This window comes from Callorhinchus milii, unplaced genomic scaffold (genome assembly GCF_018977255.1).
Source record: "Callorhinchus milii isolate IMCB2004 unplaced genomic scaffold, IMCB_Cmil_1.0 Scaffold4, whole genome shotgun sequence".
NCBI classification, from domain to species: domain Eukaryota; kingdom Metazoa; phylum Chordata; class Chondrichthyes; order Chimaeriformes; family Callorhinchidae; genus Callorhinchus; species Callorhinchus milii.
In genome coordinates this window covers 21,850,526-21,874,705 of record NW_024704745.1, presented here as the reverse complement: position 1 = coordinate 21,874,705, position 24,180 = coordinate 21,850,526, and the positions used below count along the sequence as shown (strand labels likewise).

At 41.1% G+C, this 24,180-nt stretch overlaps 2 protein-coding genes across 2 annotated transcripts in view; one reads left to right on the top strand and one right to left on the bottom strand.

Annotated features, from left to right (window-relative positions):
* Positions 1-4,558: 4,558 nt before the first annotated feature.
* Positions 4,559-24,180, bottom strand: part of gtf2f2a (general transcription factor IIF, polypeptide 2a) — a 57,038-nt gene continuing 37,416 nt past the window's right edge. The window contains exons 6-8 of the mRNA XM_042333901.1: positions 8,101-8,200; positions 5,485-5,628; positions 4,559-5,006 (exon numbers count right to left, since the gene is read on the bottom strand). Of these exons, the coding sequence (XP_042189835.1) occupies positions 4,887-5,006; positions 5,485-5,628; positions 8,101-8,200 (364 nt within the window). The 3' untranslated portion in view covers positions 4,559-4,886. The remainder of the gene's footprint in view (positions 5,007-5,484; positions 5,629-8,100; positions 8,201-24,180) is intronic.
* On the top strand, positions 11,624-22,748 carry LOC103177526 (BTB/POZ domain-containing protein KCTD4). Its single transcript, XM_007891729.2, has 3 exons — positions 11,624-11,687; positions 12,042-12,111; positions 21,543-22,748. Coding segments are annotated over exons 1-3 (906 nt in total). The 5' UTR covers positions 11,624-11,686; the 3' UTR covers positions 22,378-22,748.

Genomic DNA, 24,180 nt, shown 5'->3' with positions numbered 1-24,180 from the left:
AACTATTTTTGTAGGGAGGTGTAGTAGCAGCATAGCAAAATTCCATAACCAGTCATAAGTTGGGAAATGTTGACCAGGACACCAGAAGAAACTCCTTTTCAATTAATACCATGGAATCTTTATATATAAATAGGTATATATAAATATAATATAAATAATAATGTATTAGTATACCATCTTGTACGCAAAAAGACTTGTAAGCAAAATAGAAGCCCATGTTATTAAAGTGACAGTGACAACGTGGATACAGAACTGACTGGGGGACAGAAAGCAGAGTTGTGGTGAACGGTTGTTTTTCTGTCTTGAGGGAAATGTGCAATGGTGTCCCCCAGGGGTAGGTATTGGGATCGTTGCTCTTTTTGATCTATATAAATTACCTTGAATTGGGTATGGGGAGTACAGTTTCCAAGTTTGCAGGTGATACTAAGCTAGGAAAAGTAGTAAACAGTGAGGAGGATAGTGGCAGACTGCAAATGGACATAGACAAACTGGTAAAATGGGCAGACACTTGATAGATGAAGTTTAATGTGGAGAAATGTGAATTGATGCATTTTGGGAGGAAGAATGAGGAGAGGCAATAAAAGCTAGATTATACAATCTTAAAGGGTGTGCCAGAACAGAGTTCATATAAGTACATTTTTGAAGGTGGCAGGACGGGAAGATAAAGCTGTTTTTTTTAAAAAAAGCATACAAGATACTAGACTTTATAAATGGGAGTACAGAATACAAAAAATGAATATGTAACTAATGGATTTTGCCGGTCTACTTATCCTATCAATTTAATTTTGCTTTCATTTGGCAAACTTGTTTTTTAAAAAAAAACAATCTTGACTTCTGGGTGAAAACCTACACATTGGAATGCAGTTCTTGGGAGTAGTATTGAACAAGCTACGTTATTTGAAAAGAACTAGATTTGGACCATTGGGTGGGGAATGAAACTACAAATGTTTTTTTTTGCATTGGGCTCAAAGAGCACTATATTCCAAACTGTTGAAAGGGTTATTTGATTCATTTTCCTTTAAAGGGCAGTTCATAGCAAATTTGTCTTGTAGAATTCTCTTTGGCGTGATTGCTGACTCATAATGCTGAGCACCAGCAAAGGTTTTTATCCATTATAATCCAGTCTCCTGAACAAATAGTGGTGTGATTCTAATCCTCTTGTGCTTTGTACAGCCAGAGAGGTGCACGTGTGCCTGTGAGCCAGTGGCTACTGCTGACAGAAATGGAATAAAATGTAGTAAGCTGGTATACTGATGCATTCTAACTCAGCTCATGGCTGGTTATGAAATATTGCTGCTATGCTGCTGCTATGCTTGCCTACAAAAATGGTTGCTAAGCCTTTCACTAATTATGTAGTTTTGGTGTATATCATAAAATTATACAACACGGCCCGCCGTGTGGTGCTGGCTCAGAAAGATCCATCCAAATTACTCCCGATCTTTCCCGATAGCCAAATTTGGCCTCCCCAGCTATCTATCCACTTCTCGCTTGAAAGCTCTTAAAGAATCTGCTTTCACCACCCTTTCAGGCAATGTATTCCAGATCCAAACAACGTGCAGTGTGAATAAATTTCTCACATCCCCTCTGGTTCATTTGGCAACTATTTTAAATCTGTCCTCTGGTTACCGACCAGTTACTGCCAGTGGAAACAGTTTCTCCCTGTTCACCCTATTGAATCCCCTCATAATTTTGAACACGGTATGATGCTATTTATATTTTTCAAATGATCAGATCCCATTAATATACTTTAAAAAAAACTTGTGACCATAATGCATGCAAATAATAATTCATTCATTCTGACCCTTTTATCCAGAGCCCCTGCACATGCTTCCATAATCTCTTCACCCTGACCATTTCCCCCCCTGCTCGGGTCCCAACCCAACTGTCCTGCACCTTGCGACGTCCTCCCGACGTGAAAGACGCTCTATAAATGCAATCTTGTTATTGTTGTTCACCCTGTTCCTTCACTCCTGTTCAAAACCACCTTTAAAAGCCTATCTTTGAGCTCTGCAGTTCTGGTTCAAACTTCCCCCTCTTTGGTTGGCAATCCAGAATTCTTTGGGGAAACATCGTCCTGTGTGAAAGGAGCAATATAAGTGTATTTTCTGAATAGTTTAACTGAATTAATGTATATGGACTTGTTCCATATTATTATCACACAGAGGATACAATTCAAGGTCCTTGTCCTCACCTTCAAAGCATTCCACAGTCTTGCTCCCCTCTACCTCTCTGACCTCCTAACCCCTATCACCCTGTTCGCTCCCTCTGCTCAACGGGCTCCGGCCTGCTTCACATTCCCCACTTCGCTCACCCAACTATTGGCAGGCGGGTCTTCCTCCACTCTGTATCCACACTCTGGAACTCCATCCCGCAGTGCCTCCGTCTCGCCCCCTTCCTTGCCACCTTCAAGACCCACCTCTTCGACCATGCTTTTGATCTCCCTGCTTCCTCCCCCCTCCATAACTGTCTGTCCAGCGCCTTGGGACGTCCTCCCGACATGAAAGGCACTATACAAATGTAATTTTGTTTTTGTGTATTATATATATCCACTGAGTAGAGCTAATAGATTAAATGTATTAATTTTTGGCTTTTGGTTAGTAAAAAAGTGAAATATTACCTTTTTGGAATAAATGTCCTTTTTTAAAAAGCCTACAACTAATGTGAGACCTTACCATTAACAGAAATAAAACATTGCCTGCTTCCTGCAAAATGAACAATGCTACAATATTACAAGTAGGAATGTGACAATTCAGGTTTCCTAACTATTGCAGGATTTTTTTCACTTTTCTCCCCACTGCTAAAGCCAGTAGAATACTATCCTGTATATATTCATCTGCTTGACACAATAGCACTGAGCTCAGATAATTCAGCTTGGAAATTGAACCAATGACATTGGATGCTGACTTTTATCAATTATCAGATGAATGATGTCTATGCGCTGGGTCATCAGTACAGACTGAGTAAAATTGTACCTACTCTGCAGCAGTTGTTAATAATAATCCTTGAAGTTGATGTAGTGCTTTATCACATCAAGATATATCAAAGCACTTCACAGGATATAATCTAATTTACAATAATCTTTGCATTTGATATAGTACCTTATCACGTCTGTAAAGTGTCTGTATATTTTGTGGGCCAAACACAGCAGCCAATTGCGCATAGCAGTATCCCACGAATGGTTTTTAACCCCCAGAAAAGTGATGCGCCAATCAACTAACATCTGGGTTCCTACTTACTGCCTGGTAAACGGAGATGTGTGGAGTAAGGAAACTTGCCCAATGTTTCGTCCTGGAAATCAAACCCAGGTCTCTTGCTTGCAAGGCGAGTGCTCTAACCATTGAGCTACACGACTCATTAATTTATAAATTATAAACTATATTGGACTACTTTGGGATACAATATTTGGAAATAGTCTTCAGCAACCACCAGTGCCACATCTTTTCTGCAGTGAGTTATCTAATGATTATATATTCACCACATAGGCATGAATATAAAATTCTGACTGAACAAATTACAACCAGTTTGTGCACAGCAATGTGATAAATGGCATGAAGTGAATGAAAGCATTTAACTGGGAGATTAGTGATCAAGTCACCAGGGGTAACTTCTCTTCAAATAGTACCAAAGGATCTTTATAGGCAGACAGGATTATGGATTAATGCCTCATTTGAAGGACTGCATTTCTGACAATGCAATGTTCCCCGAGCACTTCACTGGAGTGTGTCAACCTAGACTGAACTCCCAATGCGGAGCTTGAATCCACAATCTTCCGACCCACAGGTGAGTTCTACCAACTGAACAAGGTTGACACTTTGTTCTGAATATTAGAGGGATATTACACACTGGGATGGTTGGGCGGAAAGATATGTATTTGACAGGTCATGGCCCAAAAGCATAGGGGACGTGTCCTTCAGATGCAAGAAGCCGTGGGAGGAGGGTCATTCATGCAGGGGAAGTGGGGTGACTGGACTGAGTTTATTTGAAAGGGGCCCTCACCTGCTGGTGCTTTGCCAAGCTTCAGACAGGCTACATTGGGAGCAGAGATTCTTCCCATTCAGCTTCTGCCCTAAAGGGTCAGGTGGCCTTAGCTGGTCAAGCAGCAGGGAAGCTTCCCAGATAGTGCTTGTAAATGATATATTATGCAGATTTAGCTGATGGAATTCCAGCAGTACTCCAATACACATTTTGGGTTGTGTTGAGCCCTGGCTTCTACAATCTACACCTAAAACTATGAAAATAGAAAAGGTAAGAGTGTCTCCAGGTAGAGAGCACAATCTCTCGTGCAGAAAAAAGGGACATTTTCATGCCTAGGTAGTATATATATATATATATATATATATATGCAGAACCCCATCTGATTGGATATCAAGCGTAGCAATGGGATTCCATATATCAGGACACCCAGCTGGTCAAAGAAAAAACATATACTGACTACTGTGCATCACTTGGTCTAATTGGCACTTGTCACATTTCCTGTATTTTGATGTAGCCCTGACAGGAAGTATCTGAGAACCTCGTCGAATGTACAAACAAAATGTTACCCCAAAGTAGAAAAAACTTCATTCAGCACAATACTTTATTGTCAGTACAAATGTGCTCCCCTTTATTAACACTCTACATCAAAATACTTGAAAGATACAAAGCATTTTCTTGATTCAAGTAAAAACATACACCAGATATGGATGCTTTCCCTATTAACTTAAAAATACATTGCCTTCTTATAAAATATTTTTGAGAAGGGACGGGGGTAATAATCAAACACCACAATAGACTCACATTTTATCATAATCCAGCCCCCAGTCTTTTCTTGGTAGAAACTCGTTGTACATTTTTACTTAATGGGAATATATCCATTAGCTTGGCGTTATCCATAGTCTCATGTTCATCTATTCACTCTTGTCTTCACTCTGGTAATGTCGATACTCTGGCTTCAACTCCCATGTATTTTTATGGGTCCCTTTCACATTGTAGATGCCAATCTCTCTCAAAATCTCCTTCAGGTAAGTCTGTGATTGGAGTAAAAAGCAGGCTTTAAAACATAATTTCTGTACCAGAAAGTCCCATATTTTACATTACAACCACTGTTCATTTAGAGAAAAAGTTGTATATTCCTACCATTTAACTTAAATGATTTAAATACTTGAATGGAAAATCCATAGGTACAGATAAAATTCTTTATGTCTAATAGTGTACTAAACATGGCATATTTTCTAAAAGAATACATTTCCTAGTTTTTATCATATTAGTAAATACTGTACATGTAAATATATTAGTTAATCCTAACATTTGACATGAAACATTTCAAGGAATCCTGCAGCAATATTTTTCTTAATTGTGTGGAAACATTTGTTACAAAGAGTATTACAGGCCATTAAATCATTAATAATGAAAGATGGATAATTTAAAACTGTAAAAAAAAACTTTAAATCCAGCAGGTGGCATTCGTCCATTTAGAGCTGCACAATATTTGTATGATTTACTTACAACTGGCTGTTTGGTTATGTCCACTAAATCCTTAATGTTGTAATACTGGTGCTTCTCAAATGCTGAAAACAGCATATCCAGTACTTGTTGTTTCTCAGCCCGAGCACGTTTTCCATCTTCCTTCTTCTTCCTCTCATATTCAATCTAGTTCATATCACAATATTAGTAAATACTATATATGTAAATATAATAAATATATTAGTTAATCCTAACATTTGACATGAAACATTTCAAGGAATCCTGCAGCAATATTTTTCTTAATTTGTGGAAACATTTGTTACAAAGAGTATTACAGGTCATTCGGCCCAGCTAGTCGATGCCAGTGTTTATACTCACCACAAGCCTCCAGCCCTCTATTCCTTTCTCCCTCATGCATGCACATGTTTCATCTTAAAGGTGTTGATGCTTACAGCTTAAACTTTAGCTTCTGGCAATGAGTTCCACATTCTCACCACCCTCTTTGCAGAAGTTATTGCTAAATTCCCTTTTAGATCGACTACTGGCTCTTGCTATCTCCCTTGCTTTGGAATACACCAACAAGTGGAAACAAACCATTATCCTCTGCCATCGAATCCTTTCATAATTTTAAACACCTGTCAGGTTCCCCCTCAAACATCTCATGTGTCTGCCTGGCTCAGTTGGCAGCACTCTCCTTGAAGTCAGACGATTGTGGATTCAAGCTCCACATCAGGACTTAAACTCACATAGTCTAGGCTGACATTCCAATGCAGGGGTGAGGATGCGTTGCATTGTCGGAGGTGCATCCTTCAGAAGAGATATTAAACTGAGGCCCTATTCAAGTAGATGTTAAAGATCTCAGGGCATTGTTGCCTGGCCAACAAATCCCCCAAATAAAATTGGTCATTAATTTCATGGCTGTTTACTGGACATCGCTGTGCGAATTGGACTTCTGCTTTCTCCTACAAACACACAGCAACTACTACATTTTACAGTAATCCTGTTAACTGCTTTGAGACATCCTCTTTACATGAAAGACACAATACCAAACACAAGCATTATTATTATTGCAATAAATAATAAGCTCTTGTACACCTTCTAGCACTTAGCTCACAATTAGTTATAGGTCAGCTCCAGGAGAAAGTTTCCTGCCTAACCCTTTGCTCAGGAACTCAACAGGCAAAGAAAAACAAAACAAAGCCCAACAGTTTGTGCTCAGGACCTTTAACAACCCAACTCTCCTCACCATATTGCTTTGTTTGCGTCTTTTTGGAATTTTTCACTATCCATCATTCCCCAGCCAGGAAGGTAAGTAAGTGAACCTATCAGGCCTCCACCAATACCTCTCCGCAACTGGCTCCTAGGTGTGCAACAGCAGCCCAGATGACTCATCTTCCTGTTATTTCGTCTCACTGGCACATAGCTAGTTCCTCCTCTGAAATCTTGAATCTGCCACTAACAGGATTCCTTTCACCCCTCAAAGTGTAGGCCATCTGAATGCAATACATTCAAGTACCTAAGATACTTAACATCTCAATTAGAAAGTTGAGCTGAACAGCAATGTATGAATAAGTGTACATTGATTAATAATACAATTAAGAAACAATAATGTAATAGCACTTCCCCTTTCGTTAAAGCTGCTTTTACATTGAGTTTACCTCCAGTAGCACGTTCATCTCTGGAAGCACCTTATAAAAAATGGCCAGTTGTACCAAATTTGGGAGAAGCATATTTAGAGAAGGATGTTCATTACCTCTCCACAGAGGAGATCCAACTTTGCAATGAAAAGGAAGTAATCAAAGCAATTAAACCCAACAATATTCCACGCGTACACCAAAACTTGACATCATTGTATAAGTGTGCAATGTGNTTTTTTTAATATATTTGCCCTAACAAAGTAATGGCAGCATAGCAAGGAGATATACTTGAGTATCAGGCAACCTTGCTCCCAAGCCTTTCTCCTGCTCAAACTGTAACTTTGCTTCATTCACCCTCTAGAAATGTGAAGGCAATGCAAGAGAATCGAAGGCTGGAAATGTGGCAATGTCACCTCCAGTTTGCCACATTCCGAGCCTCCAGAACCGCAATTTAAAAGTGGAATTAGTTATTGCATTATGTGGCCTATTGTACGCTAACTGGTCTTGTTCATATCTGAGGCAAATTATAAATTTCTGAAATGTTCTTTCAGTAATTCATTTCCCATTTTCTCCACTTTCAATTTCGCAATTTCCTATTTAGAAAGATCCTGCTCACAAATAGCTTGAGAGACATAGTCAACCACTGGTAATTAATTAGTCCAATAGAACGCTTGCTTGAATGATCCCTCCCAGTCTCTTATGTTCCCAGAAGATGCCCCAGCTCAGTCTAGCAAAGGTGAAACAGACAAACTGTTCCAGACAACAACCACACAGGTGAGAATACTAACCCCGGCCCAAGCCAGCATATCAAGGTCTGAGAGTCGGGTAGAAAAGCAGCTCTGATAGCAAAGACTTCAATTTGTTGTTATGGGTGCAATCCATGGTGTACATGTAGTCAGGGTCCTGATCCCTGACTATTCAGTGCCTCGGGACATCCTCCCGACGTGAAAAGCGCTTTACAAAATTTAATTTTGCTGTTGTTGTACACATATTCGGATATCATTCTGGTAAACAAACTTACGTTGTACTGATGGTTTGCGACAGGTTTATAATTTGTCGTTACAGCTTTGGCCAGTTGTTGGGAGAGACGGACCGGTTTGGATGATTCCTCGATTTGCAGTCTGATAAAAACGTGAGAATGTGTCTGTTAATTCAAACGTTCTCTAAAACTCTGATAGAAAAACAGGTTTAATTTCAGCACACTACAGGCTGGTGGAAATCAAATCTGTAGCACTATAAATGAATAATCTAATACGAAATGTAGCATTAATGACTGAGGTCACTGGTAAAACGGAGCATTTTATAACAATTCTGCCTTATTTTAAAAATCATCTTTCTCTCTCTCTCTCTCTCTCTCTGCGTAACTGGTGCTCTACATTTTCCTTCATCTGCTGTGGAACAAATGCCTTTCCTGCACTGCGCAACTCTTCCTGACAGAATAGTAGTGATCAGGAAGCTGAATTCATGTCCTGCTACTTTGTGGCACAATGTCCTGGTACAGAAATGTGTCTGTGCCATTACACAGCTCTTTGGCAACAAACACAAAGGTTGAGAAATTATAGTATTAGTATTGAAAAGGTAACCGCTTCAGCTGCACAGCATGGGTGGTGTTCCAGTGTTATCAATTTTTGGGGGGTCAGCCGGGTATCACACATGTGGAAACCATGCTTAAGAATATCCGAACCAAATAGAATTCCATGCATCCCACTTACACATGGAATGTGCACTCTCTCATCCTGGGTACCTAATTGGCAAGAGCCAAGGTTTGGGGATCTCAAGAGTGTGCATTGCGGTACTGCTGGAGTTTAATCAGCTAAAACTGCATTGTCTGGCAAGCTTTCCCGATCTTTATCTGGAACAAGTTGTTGCTTCCCAGCTTTCTCCTTCCTCTCCCGCCACTCCCTTCCCTCCAATTTGGTTTCCGTGCTGCCCACACCACAGAAACAGCTTTGGTCCAAGTGACAAGTGACATTTTGACCATCTGCGATCAGGGCTCTCTCTGCCTCCTCGTCCTCCTTGATCTCTCTGCTGCCTTCGAAACCGTCGACCATTCTATCCTCATCCACCGCCTCTCCTCTCACCTCAACCTTTACGACTCTGTCCTTGACTGGTTCAGATCGCACCTCTCACACCACCTCCACTTCATCCCCATAAACGGTTTCTCCTCTAGGCTCTGCACCGTTTTGTGCGGCGTTCCTCAAAGCTTTGTCCTTGGTCCCATCTTCTTCAATATCTATAGTTCCCTCTTGGTGACAGCATCCGCAGACGTGATGTCAATTTCCACTGTATGTGGATGACACCCAACTATTCCTCTCTGCTCCACCCTTGACTCCAGGACCACTGCTGTCCTGACAGAATGTCTGTCAGACATCAAGTCCTGGATGAGAGCTAACTTTCTTCAGTTGAACGTCAACAAGACCGAGGCTCTCCTGATTGGCTCTTGACCTCAGGTACTGACAGCATCACCGTCCATGGTTACACACTCCACTTTGCTAAGCCAGTCCGCAACCTTGGGGTCTTCTTTGACCCTCAACTATCCTTTGTATTCCACATCTGCGTCATGACTCGTTCTGCCTTCCCCCACCTCCGCAGCATCACCCGGCTCCGCCACTGACTCACACCACAGGCCACCGAAACCCTCATACATGCTTTCATTACATCGAGGCTTGACTACGCAAACTCATTGCTTGTTACCCTACCCAACTCCTCCCTCCACAAGCTGCAGATCATCCAGAACTCTGCAGCCCATGTCCTCTCCCGCACTGGGCTCCATGATCCTATCACCCCTATCCTCACGTGACTCCACTGGCTTCCCATCACACAAAGGATACAGTTCAAGATCCTGGTCCTCACCTTCAAAGCCCTCCATGGTCTTGCTCCCGCCTACCTCTGTGACCTCCTAACCCTTTACCATCCTGCTCGCTCCCTCCGCTCAGCGGGCTCCGGCCTGCTTCACATCCCCCACCTCGCTCGCCCCACTATTGGCGGATGGGCCTTCTGCCACTCTGCCCCCACCCTCTGAACTCCATCCCGCAGTCCCTCCACCTCGCCCCCTCCCTTGCCTCCATCAAAACCCATCTCAAGACTGTCCTCTTCAACTGTGCTTTCCCCCCTGCCCTCCACCCTCCCCAATCCCAACCCCCAGCTCGGGTCCAAAACTCTGTCTGTCCAGCGCCTTGGGACATCCACCCGACATGAAACGCGCCAAACAAATGTAATTTTGTTGTTGTTGTTTATTCAGCTAAGACCACCCTACCCATTAAGGCTTTGGGTTGCAGGTTTTAACAAGAGCTGAGTGGGGAGAGTCCATGCCCCAAGTGGCCGGTCTGCCCTCGCAAGTCCTGCCGATGAGCTATATGATGTGCTGTCATATAAAAAAATTACATCAGTATTGCCCTTGAGTACTGTGCATCCGTCTGGCTCAGGAACTGGATTAATGAGAACTGAGGGTGGGCTTTATTCTGATATTCTGTTGCTAAACATGTCACCTTGGAGCCAGTTCAGCCTGAGTGTACAATTTATGAAGATAAGACTTGTGCTAACTTTACTATAGTTGTGCTTCAATGGAGAGGGCTCCAAGACACGACACTGCTTGAAGAGCGCCATATAAATGCAAGTTGTTGTTGTTGAGAGAGCACTCTGGATTCCAGACTTTCTGATTCTGTTAAAGGGTCTAATATAGAAGCTGGCAAAAAAGCTTCCCCCAGCTCAAGTGTCTTTAAGCTTCTTTAACCTGTGCCAAGTTCCTGTGAGTGGGAGAAATGGATTTTATTTCTGGCACAGTGCCCAATATTGCTTCACGCTCCATGATAGGAGCTGCTCAGCTGATGCTGCACACATTCTTCCCTTTCCTGGAAGCTGATCAGAGGCAATGAGCCAAGGAGCCTGGCTGTTCAAAATTTTCCCAACTCCAAACCTCCTGATGGACATCTCAAGACAAAGCAGGACGCTGATCTGGAGGAAGTTCTCTCTTGCCATTTGCTAATACTCCTATAGCTGATGCTAGCTGAACAGCCTACTGTGGAGAGACCCAATCCAGACTCATCTCCTCCCGAACAGAAGATAACACAGAAAGCAGCATCTTTCTTACAAGGCAAGATATTTTTAAACATTACTGGATATGTGCGAAGAATCAGTTCAAATAAAAAGTACTCCACCTGCATTTTCCTTCTCTTGTAGAGAAAGAAAGTATTAGGCACAGGTTGGCTCTTGCCAACCTGCACCTAATACTTTCCTGAATTAGGTAAGCAGGAGGCGTCCCTCCAGGGAGAGAGTGCACATTCATCAATCTATCTCTGCGACTTCCATGTGTAGGTGGGATGCATGGAAATCTCAGCTTAGTTTGGATACTCTTAAGCAAAAAAAATTGTAGAGACTGACATTAAGTAAGTGGAAATCTTCCACATTAGCTATTCAAAAAAGGAACAAAATTTTTATGACTGTGAAGTTAAGGACTCGGTTAACAATTCAGAAGACTTTGACCCCACGTTGAGCAGTCTGTCCTCAATTGCAAAGAACGGCCACTTGGGTTCGCTGACCGAGCCCACACCGTATGAGTTGAGATTTCAAGAAGCTAGGATGGAACTGGAAGTGGAGAAACCACAAAAAGTAGGGAGGAATGAGTGGAAAAAAACAGGAAATTCCTTTTTAATCTCGTCAATCTTACATAATTAGAAGAAAATTGCACCAGCACTTAAACCAAAATCAACTAAACACGTAGAGAATTAAACAACACGTAGCACCGCCCCTGCCACATCATTTTACTTTTTAAAAAAAAGAATAAATATGTATGGTTTGGCTCATTGCTATCCCTGCTCCTAAGCAGACACTTGATAGCTTAGAATCCTGCTTGTAGTTTACAGCTACCCAGCACTGGGCTTTCTGAGTCATACTGCCAGCACAGCCCTGGAATAATCGACAGCTCTCTCGACTTGACTTCATTTCCTTTTCTTCTTTGTATAGTGGTGCTTTGGCAAGTCATAACCACAAACACATCGAACCACAGAAGCAGAGTAAGCGTCGCTTTGAAAAGGTAGGAATCATTTAAGTTCTTGATTCTTTATTAATTCTGAGGTTAAGTGTGAAAGATTTATGTTAAGTAATGCACCAAGCTAGCACAAATATACCAACCACACAGTCTTGGAAACAGAAACATTTTAATAGATTCAGACTTGAGTAAAGTAATTTCATCCTTTGACTTGCACTGGAGTACTGGCTAGCCCCAGCTTGTCAGATGTCTTAATGACAACTTACTGATTGTCATCCTTGCGTTGGGGAGGGGGGAGGAATAAGAGAGTGTCGGGGGAAGGTAGGGTAAGCGAGTCTCTTCGGAGCTGAGACATATACGGCAATGAAATATCAGAATCAAGTCTGTGGCAATTTTGATAGTTCCTGAGCTAGGATCGCAGTACTACAAGACATTGATGATGCACCAGTCAGCCTGGTTTCTTAGCAGGACTTGGAGGGCAACAAGTGAACAGGAGCAGGAATTCTTGCTACCTGGCTCCTGTTACCCCTGCAAGCCAAAGTCCTAAAAGGCAGTGGATGGACTGTGTGGTTGGTATGTGACTGTGTGGTTGGCATATTTGTATATGTCATGCATTGCTCCGTCCTCCACTCCTAGCTGGGCAAGAGGTGGGAAACTTATCAATGTTCACAATTACAAACTGGTTAAACTCTAGCAGAACCTCATTTGACACTCTGGGGTCCGCAAGCCTTGGTGGTTCTTGTTAAACTGTGACAACTCTTGGGATTAGATAAACAAAGTGCACCCCTCCAGGGAGAGAGTTCACATTCCATACCTGCCAAAGTGAAAATTTCCACACGTATGTGAAACCCTTAACATCACTGGATAGAACTAAGTGAAAATTGGATGATTTCGCCACCCCCAAGGTACTGAGTCATGCATTGCCCCGTCCTCCACTCAGCCAACATTAACAAACCTGGAACTTCTCTGGACTGTGTGGCTAGGTTCCACACTTGGCATTTACCAACTGAGTCCTAGAGGGAGGCCTAAATATATTTTTGGATTTAATTAAAATATGATTTAGATCTTCTATCAGAATATTTTGAGCCTTGGTAAAAACGTAATTTGCTTTGTTAATGGTTAACAATAGATACTTTGAATAGAGCTCTAATTCTAATGGATAATTGAAGGTACAGATAGTACTTCATCTTTATAATAAACAAATGAACAACAACAACAACAAAATTACATTTATCTAGCGCCTTTCATGTCGGGAGGATTTCCCAAGGTGCTGAGTTTCGGACCCGAGCTGAGGGTCGGGGTGGAGGAGGGGGGAGGGCATGGGTCTTGAAGGTGGCGTGGGAGGAGGCGAGACAGAGGGACTGCGGGATGGAGTTTCAGAGGGTGGGGGCGGAGTGGCGGAAGGCCCGCCCGCTGATAGTGGGGCGAGCAAGGCAGGGGACGTGAAGCAGGCCAGAGCCCGTTGAGCAGAGGGAGTGAACAGGATGGCAGGGGGTTAGGTCGTCGGAAAGGTAGGGGGGAGCAAAACCATGGAGGGCTTTGAAGATGAGGACCAGGATCTTGAACTGTATTCTTTGTGTGATGGGAAGCCAGTGGAGTTGGGCAAGGATGGGGGTGATAGGGTCATGGAGCCTGGTGTGGGAGAGGACACGGGCTGCAGAGTTCTGATGATCTGCAGCCTGTGGAGGGAGGAGTTGGGGAGGTCCACAAGCAGTAAATGAAGACATTTTACAGCCTTTTGAATTTGCAAGTTAACTTTGGGCAACATTTTGAAATGTTGATCAATCTGTAGGTTGGAGCTGGCACAGTAATAGGTCTATGATTCAAGAATTCTGATGACAAATTTTCTCCAAATTGCAGCGTGTTCTAGTTTGTAAAAAAAAAGTGCACGTGGACCCGATCCAATATATAAAAATCAGATCCACTTGAAAAATCCTCTGCCAGCACTGACTGTCAAAGCTATACTGAGCTTTTACACCAGCTATTTGAGAGCTGTTGTGTAATTCAACCCCAATTAGGGAATAAAGTGAATGAAAAATCCCTTGAAGAGAAAAGCAAACGGAAGAAAATCTAAAGGAGAAAATTAGCAAGAAATTGTTGTGATAGTGAAGTTAATATCCTTTGTTTTGATCTAATATTTAAAAAGGGATTTGAAGGTGGGATGAGCTTGTCAAACTACATCCATTTTAAGATATTTAGCATCTCCCTCTACACATTAATAGATAATGTCAAGGTAATATTACCTAACAATTAGCTATTATTTGATTGACCCACAAATTTGGTATTGTTTGCTTCTGGAATATCATGATAAGGCAAATTAAATAAAAACACAACTCGTCATTAACTTCTATGTAGGTAGGAATTCAAGTCATTAAAACAAACAACATAAAAAAGAACCATTTAACCCCAACATCTACCAACCTACAAACAACAACAACAACTTGGATTTATATAGCGCCCGCCATGCCGGACGGAGTCTCAGAGCGCTTCACAGTAACAGATCCCGAGGCTGAGCCAGGAGGAGGGGGAGGAAGGTGACCAAAGGCGCGGTTGAAAAGAAAGGTCTTCATCAGACCTGAAAATAGGAAGAGAGGGGGCGAGGCAAAGGGAGTGAGGAAGGGCGTTCCAGAGCCTCGGGTATAGTGGCTGAAGGCACAGTCACCGAGGGTGGAGTGGAGGACTCGGGAGACAAGGAGGAGGCCAGATCCGGAGGAACGAAAGCCATGCGCACTGTTTTTAGGAGAGAGGAGGTCATAGAGATAGGGGGGTACCTACTGTAACTAGGCTAGTTACGGTAGGTACCCCCCTTACCTCTTTGGTACCTCCTGTAGTAGCATAACTATTTGTTTAAATTAAATTGTACTTTGATTCAAAGCTATTCAACTTAGTTTTTTGAGGGTGCAAACTGGTTTACAGTCAGCTAGTAATGCAGAGCTGCCAGTATTATAATAAATAAAGCTATATTCAAATATATAGGCATTTAATATATTTTAAACATTCAGCAATAAAATTATGCAATTAGAAATTTTAAATAATTAGAGGTCAGAAACCTGCAAAGGTCAACACACTGGGGAGTATTCTGATCAGTAATATTTTGGACTTAGAATACAGCCTTCAAACTATTGATTGACGAAAAGTCATCATTCAGGTTTGCTGAACCCGACAGTGATGTTTCACAACTTTCACAATGTAAGATCCAAAAGAGGCCATATGTTAGGTCTTAAAACAGGTAAATTTATAAAATGCAATATACATCATATATTACCAGATTATACGAGACAGTTAAGCTTAATTGCAATCATATATTCTTTCCTTGGCAGTACTGTAATCAGTAATGCTGATTGCAAATAGATTTTTTGGTCATTTTTTCATGTTTTCATGGGTGATGGCAGCCTGTCAATACTTTTCCCAAGTGACAATTCATCTCATGTGAGCCTAGACAGTGAGTGTCAACAAACTAACATGGAGGGTATCACAGGCAAAGCAAATCCTGTTCTGATCTACCATTTAACATGTATTTTCTAGCAGACATTGCTGGATGAAGATAATGATATAACTCTGGCTTAGTGTTTACCTTCTTTCTGATATAGAAGTGGTGATGCCAATTGTATTGCCCCTACTACCAACCTGGCTGAGACCAGCTAAACCCTAAGTACTTTGATAGGATTGCATCAAACTACAACTGCTTAACGCAGTGTCGACTATAGGGACCAAACAATAAATTTAAAACATTATAATTTAGTTCAAAAAGCTATCACTGACCTTTTCAACCTCATATAAGATTCATTGACAGCTGGTCTGCATTCTGCACGCTGTACCACGACTCCTTCAAAGGTTAGTTTTTCTTGAAGGGGAGACAAAGGAAAAGGAAAATCACGATCTCTGAATTATACACAATGTTCCACAAAGATAAATAGCCACTATGACAAACACACAGATCCACTGCAATTTGTTAAATACAAAACTGTAGTCTGAAAACTGTTGAGGACAGACACTTTGCAGATTCCTGCTAAATTTGCAAGAAGAAACATTGCAAACCACCAAGGAAAGCAACTGGTAACTATTAACCATTCAATTATTCCCATACCACACTGTGTCTTGTTTAAATCGAAAGAGCACCAAATGTTAAAGGTAACATTGTATACTAATGTGTTGTAACCCACAAAGTGGTTAATATTTTAAAGAGTTAAAGGAGAAAATAACTAAGGGTAAGTAATATTAATTGGTTGCCTGCCAACTACAACTTAAGTTCTACATAGCCAAGTGTTGTTCTCTTAGTATGAAGACCAATTGCACAAAGCCGCTTTGTGTTTCTTGGATTAAAATCGGCATCATCATTCATATGTAGGGTAACCCGCTCCAGCCAAAACAATGTAAATCATACTAGTTAAAGGAGTCCTCACTAAACTAGTGGCTAGTAACATTGGCAATTACTGTGAGGGCAATGTCCATGCTGCTCCCTGGTTATCAGAGTGGTAAAGACACTCCCACATATTCTAGCTAAGTCTGACATGACTACTCTTCCCCTGCCCCACTCCATTAAAAGTCAATCAAGACCCAGTTCTCTTAACTTAAGAGCCCACTGCACTAGCACTATAATTTAGTTGACAGTGAAAATAACTGACATTTGCTTTCCTGTTTATTAAAATTCCCTTCTCCTCTCCCACAGGCAGTTGGGTTGCAGAGCCACTGGTTCTCTAGTGCTCCACCACCTTACACAAGTGACTATTCATAGTGAACCTGAACTAAATATTTCCAAACCTTCTGAAGCTATCAAAGCCAGACCATTCTCCTCTGCACAACAGTATTAATCCTTTGCAGGTTTCTGACTGCTAATTATTTAACGATTCTAATTACATACTATTACTGCTGAATGCTCAAATTATATTAAAGGCTTATATAATTTAATATAGCTTTCTTTAATATAGCACTGGCAGCTTTGCATTACTGTGATACTGTATGTACACATCAAAATGTCTCAAAGCATTTCAGAGTTTTTTCTGCAAGACAGTATTTGTAGGCAAACATATTTTCCAGAAGCATCACCAGATAGCAATCAGAAGCAAGAACACTCAACAAAGAAGCAACATTAGATGAATAGAACCATAGAGAGGAAAGGAGAGAGAAGAGGAGGCTTCAGGACTACTTCTCTTCACCCCCCACCCCTCACAATAGCTGAAGGCCTACAAAGAGTCAGAAAGGCTTTCCTTTCACTTACAGTACAATAACCACAGCAATAAAAAATGTATCCTGGCATTAAAACACCAAATAAATTCAAGATAAAACGTTAAATAAACATGAGCAGCTGTTAATTATCACTTCCAGTGTACTCTTGAGTACTGACTTTCCTTTCCACGTTATAGAACATGAAAAGGAATATTCTACAGAGCTCCCGTATTCAAAAGAACTAATTGAATAAATATGTGGGACAATAAATCACAATCCACTCAATATCAGTTGTGGTCAAAGTAAGGCTTTGCTTTTCTGGGAGAGATCCTTAAAAAAGGTGTTCTTTCACATCAATGTGAGGAGACCATTATATTGGTATAAGAAAGGTAGCAAACAGAAAGTGCCAAATGGCATGATGGATGAGAGCCAGAATGAAGTAAACAAAATTTTTTGCACTAATTCTGAGCATTTAACATTGACACATGTTTTAAACAGCAATGTAAAAGAACTAGTGCTGCACTTGAAAAGTAGGTTTACACCAAACGGTAGTTTTTTTGGCTTTGGCCCAAAGCCCCTTTTTCCATAAGCTTTCCTCTCCTCCACTACCATGCTTTCTAAGTACACAAGGTGTAGGATTGCTGTTATAACTACAATTTTCTATCCCCCCTTGCCAATTTTCTACCCTTCACCTTTTCTAAAAGTGGTTATGACTCCTTTTTCTCTTCTACTGGGATACAGTTTTCATTAGGGTTGGTCTCCTTCAAGTAATGTGACCATTATTCACATGTGAACCTTAATAGTGAGGGTTAGCAAGTTATTTAACCACCAGGATATTTAACAGCTGAACCACATCCTATCCTCATCCATACATGCACATCCACCAGCAATGGGCTCCAGGACCCTGGCTGATTTTTTTCCCCTTACCCACCTCAAGGCACTGAAATCAATAGCAAATTAATGATAATCCTTGTATTTGATATCTCATCGTCATGTCTCAAAGTGCTTCACAGGATTTTACTGTGAAGTGTATCGACTGTGTATTTGTAGCCGAACACCAATCTGCTATCCTGAGATAAAGAAAACTCAGCACAACCCCAGTCATCAAAAACCTGACGTCCAATTTGTTACAGCATAGATCCACATAGTTGGTACACAGAATGCTCTACAAGAAACAGATAGGCATGTTTATCATTTGAGCAGGGTACTACAAGCATTCTCTACCAATCAACAACAACTTGCATTTATATAGTGTTCTTGATGCAGGGTAACGTCACAGAGTGCTTCATGCCCGTAAAAAGCAAAGTGAACAAATTTTCAACTTCAGTGTAGTTTCTGACTTGCTCCAAGTATTAATGTCTTTTGGTGCACATTGATTTGAGAAGCAGTGATACTGGAGTAGGCAGATATACACAAAAGCATGGGTTCAAAGAGATAGGTTTTTAAGTGGGTTTTGAAAATGAAGAAGGATGGAGTGTCCAGATGTTTTCGAAAATTTCTAGTGAAAGATGGGAAAAGGAGAGGTGAGGGTCAAATAAAACAACAAAATTTATACTGGTTCCATGAGCTGCAGTGAACAACTGGGAATGCTGATATGGTTGGTGCCTGAGATAACTAGGCAGAAGTCAATTAGGATAGCTTTGGTTTTGTCGCTTGAAGAAAGTTAAGGCTCATCTATGATGATATCTTACAAACAAATTATCAGAACAGCAGAGGGGGACTGGAATCAAAGGTTGAGATGGAAAGATATAAGTATGGAACTTGACCCATCTCTGTGGATGATATCACCAAGGGAAAGGATGTGGACAGGAAAACGAGAGGCCTAAAGATACACAGAAACCTTGAAGTGCTTTGAGATTATCTCAACATTTTGGGCACTATATCAAATTGAAGGATTATTATTAAAGGAAATTGTTGAGGATATAGTTGACTCCACAAACGAGACTTATATCTAAACACTAGAGCGCAATGTCTAACATCCAATAATGCAAAATAAAACATCAGCCACAAGTGCAGACAGACCACTTAGCCTACTGGTAGCAATAAAATACTATGAAGCATATTGAGGCCCAGAAAGGGAAGCTAGGATAACTTTTGAGGCACATCATGCCTCACAAATCTCCTGGAATTCTTTGTGGAAATAGTTGAATGACTGGAAATTTCAGTGGAAAGAATCCACTTGGATTTTGCAGTAGTTTTCCACGTGAAGCTTTCAAAAACGATTAAGGCCCCTGGAATTAATAGGACTGCAGCATGCTGCATTGAAAATTGGCTCATTGATTAGAAAGCAGAGGCAAATCAGATTTCCCAAATTCCCATGAATTTTGTTGAACAATTATGTGCTATTACAATCAACATGATTTCACTATAAAGCAAAACAATCTTCTGTATTCACTGGGTGAATAATAATAATCCTTGTAACAATCCTTGCATCTCATCACATCTTTGAGACGTCTCGAAGCGCCTCACAGAATATACTGTAAAGTGAATTGACTTGTATATTTTGTGGGCGAATTATCAGTAATTTTCTGTTGTCACTTTCAAAATGATCCATAAAATGGAAAGAACCAAATAGTGTCTAAGGAGAATCCAGAGAATACGGCCCTAATCTGTGAGGAAGTAGTGAACAGATTTTGACTAGGGGATTGTTTTCCGATTTTCTGCTGTTTTACTAGTCACAAATGATATAGAGGAAGGCAATTCGAGTGATACTGATCCAACACAATCCAACAAAAAAAATAATAAATTGGTCACTTCAATTCATGACTGTTTGTGGGACACTGCTGTGCGCAATTAGCTGCCGCGTTTCACCCACAAAATATAGTCAATTCACCTTACAGTATATTCGGTGGAGGGCTTTGAAACGTCTCCAAGACATAATAAGGCGCTCTATCAAATGCAAGGATTATTATAATGATGATACAAGCTTCTTGATGAGGTTTCAAACAAATCTGACCAAAATAATTAAATGGACAACATTAGGAGTCCTGTAACTCAGCAGTTAGAGCACTTGCCTCGCAAGCGAGAGACCTGGATTCAATTCCCAGCAGGGCGAAATGTTGGGCAAGTTTCCTTACTCCACACGCCTCTGTTTACCTTGCAGGAAGCAGGAATCCAGTTGTTAAGTCGATTGGTGGATCGCTTTTCTGGGGGTAATAATTTCTTTAAAAAAAATGTTTTTTTAAATAATAAATTGGTCATTTCAACCCACAACTGTTCATTCGACAATTGGCTGACGCATTTAGCCCACAAAATATACAGTCAATTCACTTTACAGTATATTCTGTGAATCGCTTTGAGACATCTCAAAGACATGATTAGGTGCTATATCAAATGCAAAGGATTATTATTGTTATTTAAAGGAGCTCTCAGTTAAACATAAGTTGTATTCCATACTGGACGTTAAGATCAATTGAAGTTGAAGAAATAAAACTTAATGAGTGGTACAAACACACTCGTTCATTTAAAAATCACGAGGCGAACAAAGTTAAAACATCACCCAGTGTTACTTGAATGAAATATTAGGTCACAGTAAAGAATTAGTGCAGCCTAAAAGAAAGGATTCAGCCATTCTTTAAATTCAATAAGACCTCATTCAATACAAGTGCAAGTTGAAGAAATAAAATTTAATGAGTGGTACAAACACACTCACTCACTTAAAAATCACGAGGTGAACAAAGTGTTGACCTTTGGGGATGAATTGCAACCAACTCCTCCCTGAAGCTTCTATAAACCGACCGTCACTTAAAGCTGCATTGCCCAATAATTGTTTATTCATTCTGTTAATGTCGAGGCTGAACAGCCTTTCTGTGAATATTCAGTGCACCTCAATATTTTTTTAAAATTGTTGTTAATATTCCAAGGATCAAGAGTTCCATTTTGATTCTGATCACTTAGCCAGATACAGGGGACAGAAATGGATCTCAGTGTTAAGTACACAAAGTACAGATATATCCATACTGTATTGATTCCCCCATTCACTCGATCAGCCACAGGAGTACACTCTTACACTCACAAACATGAACAAATTGTTTCAACAGACAGTAAGTATAACTTGTTATTAAACACAATACTGCTTTTAACACCTTTCATCTGAGGAGAAAGATTAAGTCGGGCATCTTTAATTGTCAGAGAGATGATAAATCCGATCTTGCCTTTAGAGAGTTAAATGCAAATTTTCAATATCAAATTATATCGCTGTGAACTCACTGCATACATAGATGAAATGCCACCTACAGTGAAATGTTGCTGACATCTTATGAAATCCTGCCAGCATTTCCATTTCATTATTCCTGCTATACTGCATACAGGCGATCTTCTTTACAACCAGCAAATTCAACACAGCACAGCCTAATTAACATCAAGGTTTGTGAAATGGAAGGGAAGATCAATAAAAAGGATACCGACTGTGAAGGAAAATGTGGCACTTCAGAAGGCCTGGAAAAGGGTACAAACTGTGAGATGCCTGTGATTACCCTTAACATTGGTGGGCATCTCTACACAACACAGAGACTTACAATAACTAAGTATGCAGATTCTTTACTCGAAGCTGTGGTGAATGGTAAAATTCAGAATACTGTCGATGCAGATGGAAATTACTTCTTGGATCGTGATGGTCTGCTTTTCAGACACGTTCTTAACTTCTTAAGAAACGGTGAGCTTCTCCTACCAGAAGGATTTCAAGAAACCCAACTTTTAACACGAGAGGCAGAATTTTATCAACTAAATGCTCTCACGGAGGCACTAAAGACGAAAAGTATGAATGTCCAACATGCACCAGAAGCCACATTCCTGGAAATAATAGATAACCATGATCGCTCTCAAGGGCTCAGAATCTTCTGCAATTCTTCAGATTTCATATCAAAAATCAAGACGCGCATTGTCCAGGTGTCAAAGAGTCGTCTGGATGGGTTTCCCCAGGAATTCACAGTATCATCGCATGTCATCCAATTTAAGTATTTCATCAAATCCGAAAGTGGAACACGACTGGTTCTGAAGGAAGACAATACATTCATTTGCACTCTGGAAACCCTCAAATTTGAGGCAATCATGATGGCTTTAAAGAGCAGGTTTAAGCTGCTGACCAATTTAGATAGCTTCAAAGGGTCAATTGTTCAATCGGATGCAATTCATTTTGTTAAGTAACTCTGTTTTACAAACCACGTTGATGCATGCTATCCAATATAATAAATGCAAAGGTACAAAAGACTCTTAATACTCACTGTATCACTATGGTAAAATTGTGCATGAAAATCAACTATAAAGCTTGACTGTCAGCCAGTAGAAAATTGTAGCGACGTGATGTATTATTGCACATTGATCAATCTTAACCAGAATTATTAGTGCAGTTAACACAGAAGCATCTGTTTCCACCACGTCATTTCATCTGCTATTTAATCATTCTACTGAATATAATTTGGTGTCTATAGAGCATATGTTACGATGTTAAGGAAAACAATTAAATTGAATTTTGTTTAAACGCAAAAAGTCTCAATCTCACAGGGGTTTGAACAACAACAACAAGATTACATTTGGATAGCGCCTTTCACGTCGGGAGGACGTCCCAAGGCGCTGGACAGAGTACGGCATTTCAGACCCGAGCTGGGGTTGGGGGGGGGTAAAGGAGGGGAGAGGAAGGGGGGTGGCCGATGGCATGGTCGAAGAGGAATGTCTTGAGGCGGGACTTGAAGGAGGCTAAGGAGGGAGTGAGGCGGAGTGACTGTGGGATGGAATTCCAGAGGGTGGCTGAAGGCTCTCCCGCCAATGGTGGGGCGGGTGGGTCGGGGGACGTGGAGCAGGCCAGAGCCGGAGGGAACTGGCAGGTTGCTAGGGGGTTAGGAGGTCGCAGAGGTAGGGTGGGGCGAGGCCATGGAGGGCTTTGTACGTGAGGACCAAGATCTTGAACTGGATCCTCTGAAGGATAGGGAGCCAGTGGAGTCGGGCGAGAGTGGGGGAGATGGGGTCACGCAGTTTGGTGTGGGAGAGGACACGGGCTGCAGAGTTCTGGATTATCTACAGCCTGTGGAGGTAGTTGCATAGTCGAGCCTGGAGGTGATGAAGGCATGAACAAGAGTTTCAGCGGCCTGAGGGGTGAGGTAATGGTGGAGTTGGGCGATGTTACGGAAATATGTGATGAAAGTAGGTTTATATTCTGCCAATGCAATTTCTGAGATGATTACCAGTCAGAAAAAAAATTCCACTGTAATGTTATTTTAGATGTAAAGCACTATAAAAATTAAGTAATTGGAACAAGAATGTTTCAGTTCTAAATAAATAATATCCTTGCTTCCTGAGATCCATCTGCCTCTCTTTTAAATATTATATCTGATTCTGCCTGTACGGAGTAGTGCATTCCATTCTTTTAGCAACAAATACTTGCATTTACATAGCACCCTTCACACGTGGTAGTGTCTCGGATTGCTTAAATGGTGGAGCTAGATGCCGAGCTGGAGAGAGGGGAGGTCAAAGAGGAAGGTCTTCAGTTACAATCTGAAGATGAAGCACGGGGAGACAAGGCAGAGGGATTAAGGCAGAGTTTTGAGGGGTTGTGTTATGAGGGTACCAATGGTAGAGTGAAGGGGATGAGGGTTTGTGCAGACGGCTGGAGCCAGCTGAGTGAAAGAGATAGGTAGAGTGCTTGTAAGCAAGTTGAAGAAATAGGGAGGAGCCAACCCTCTTAGTGAAGGAATTATTTTTCATCTTCTATCTATACATTCGAATAAAACGACCCTGTCTGTATGTGCTTCAAGAAGGATCTCAATAACCGACTGACATAGACACATGATTTAAATCTCATCGGAAAGATCTTGCACCTGAGAGTGACATGGGCATATTTGTTCTTGGGTATCTCCTATCGGTCATGATTTATGACCTAAAATGTATTTCAGTTTTGGTTTTTTGCTGCAGTTACAACTGGTGGCCACTGAGTCAATGTGGTGCCATGGCATC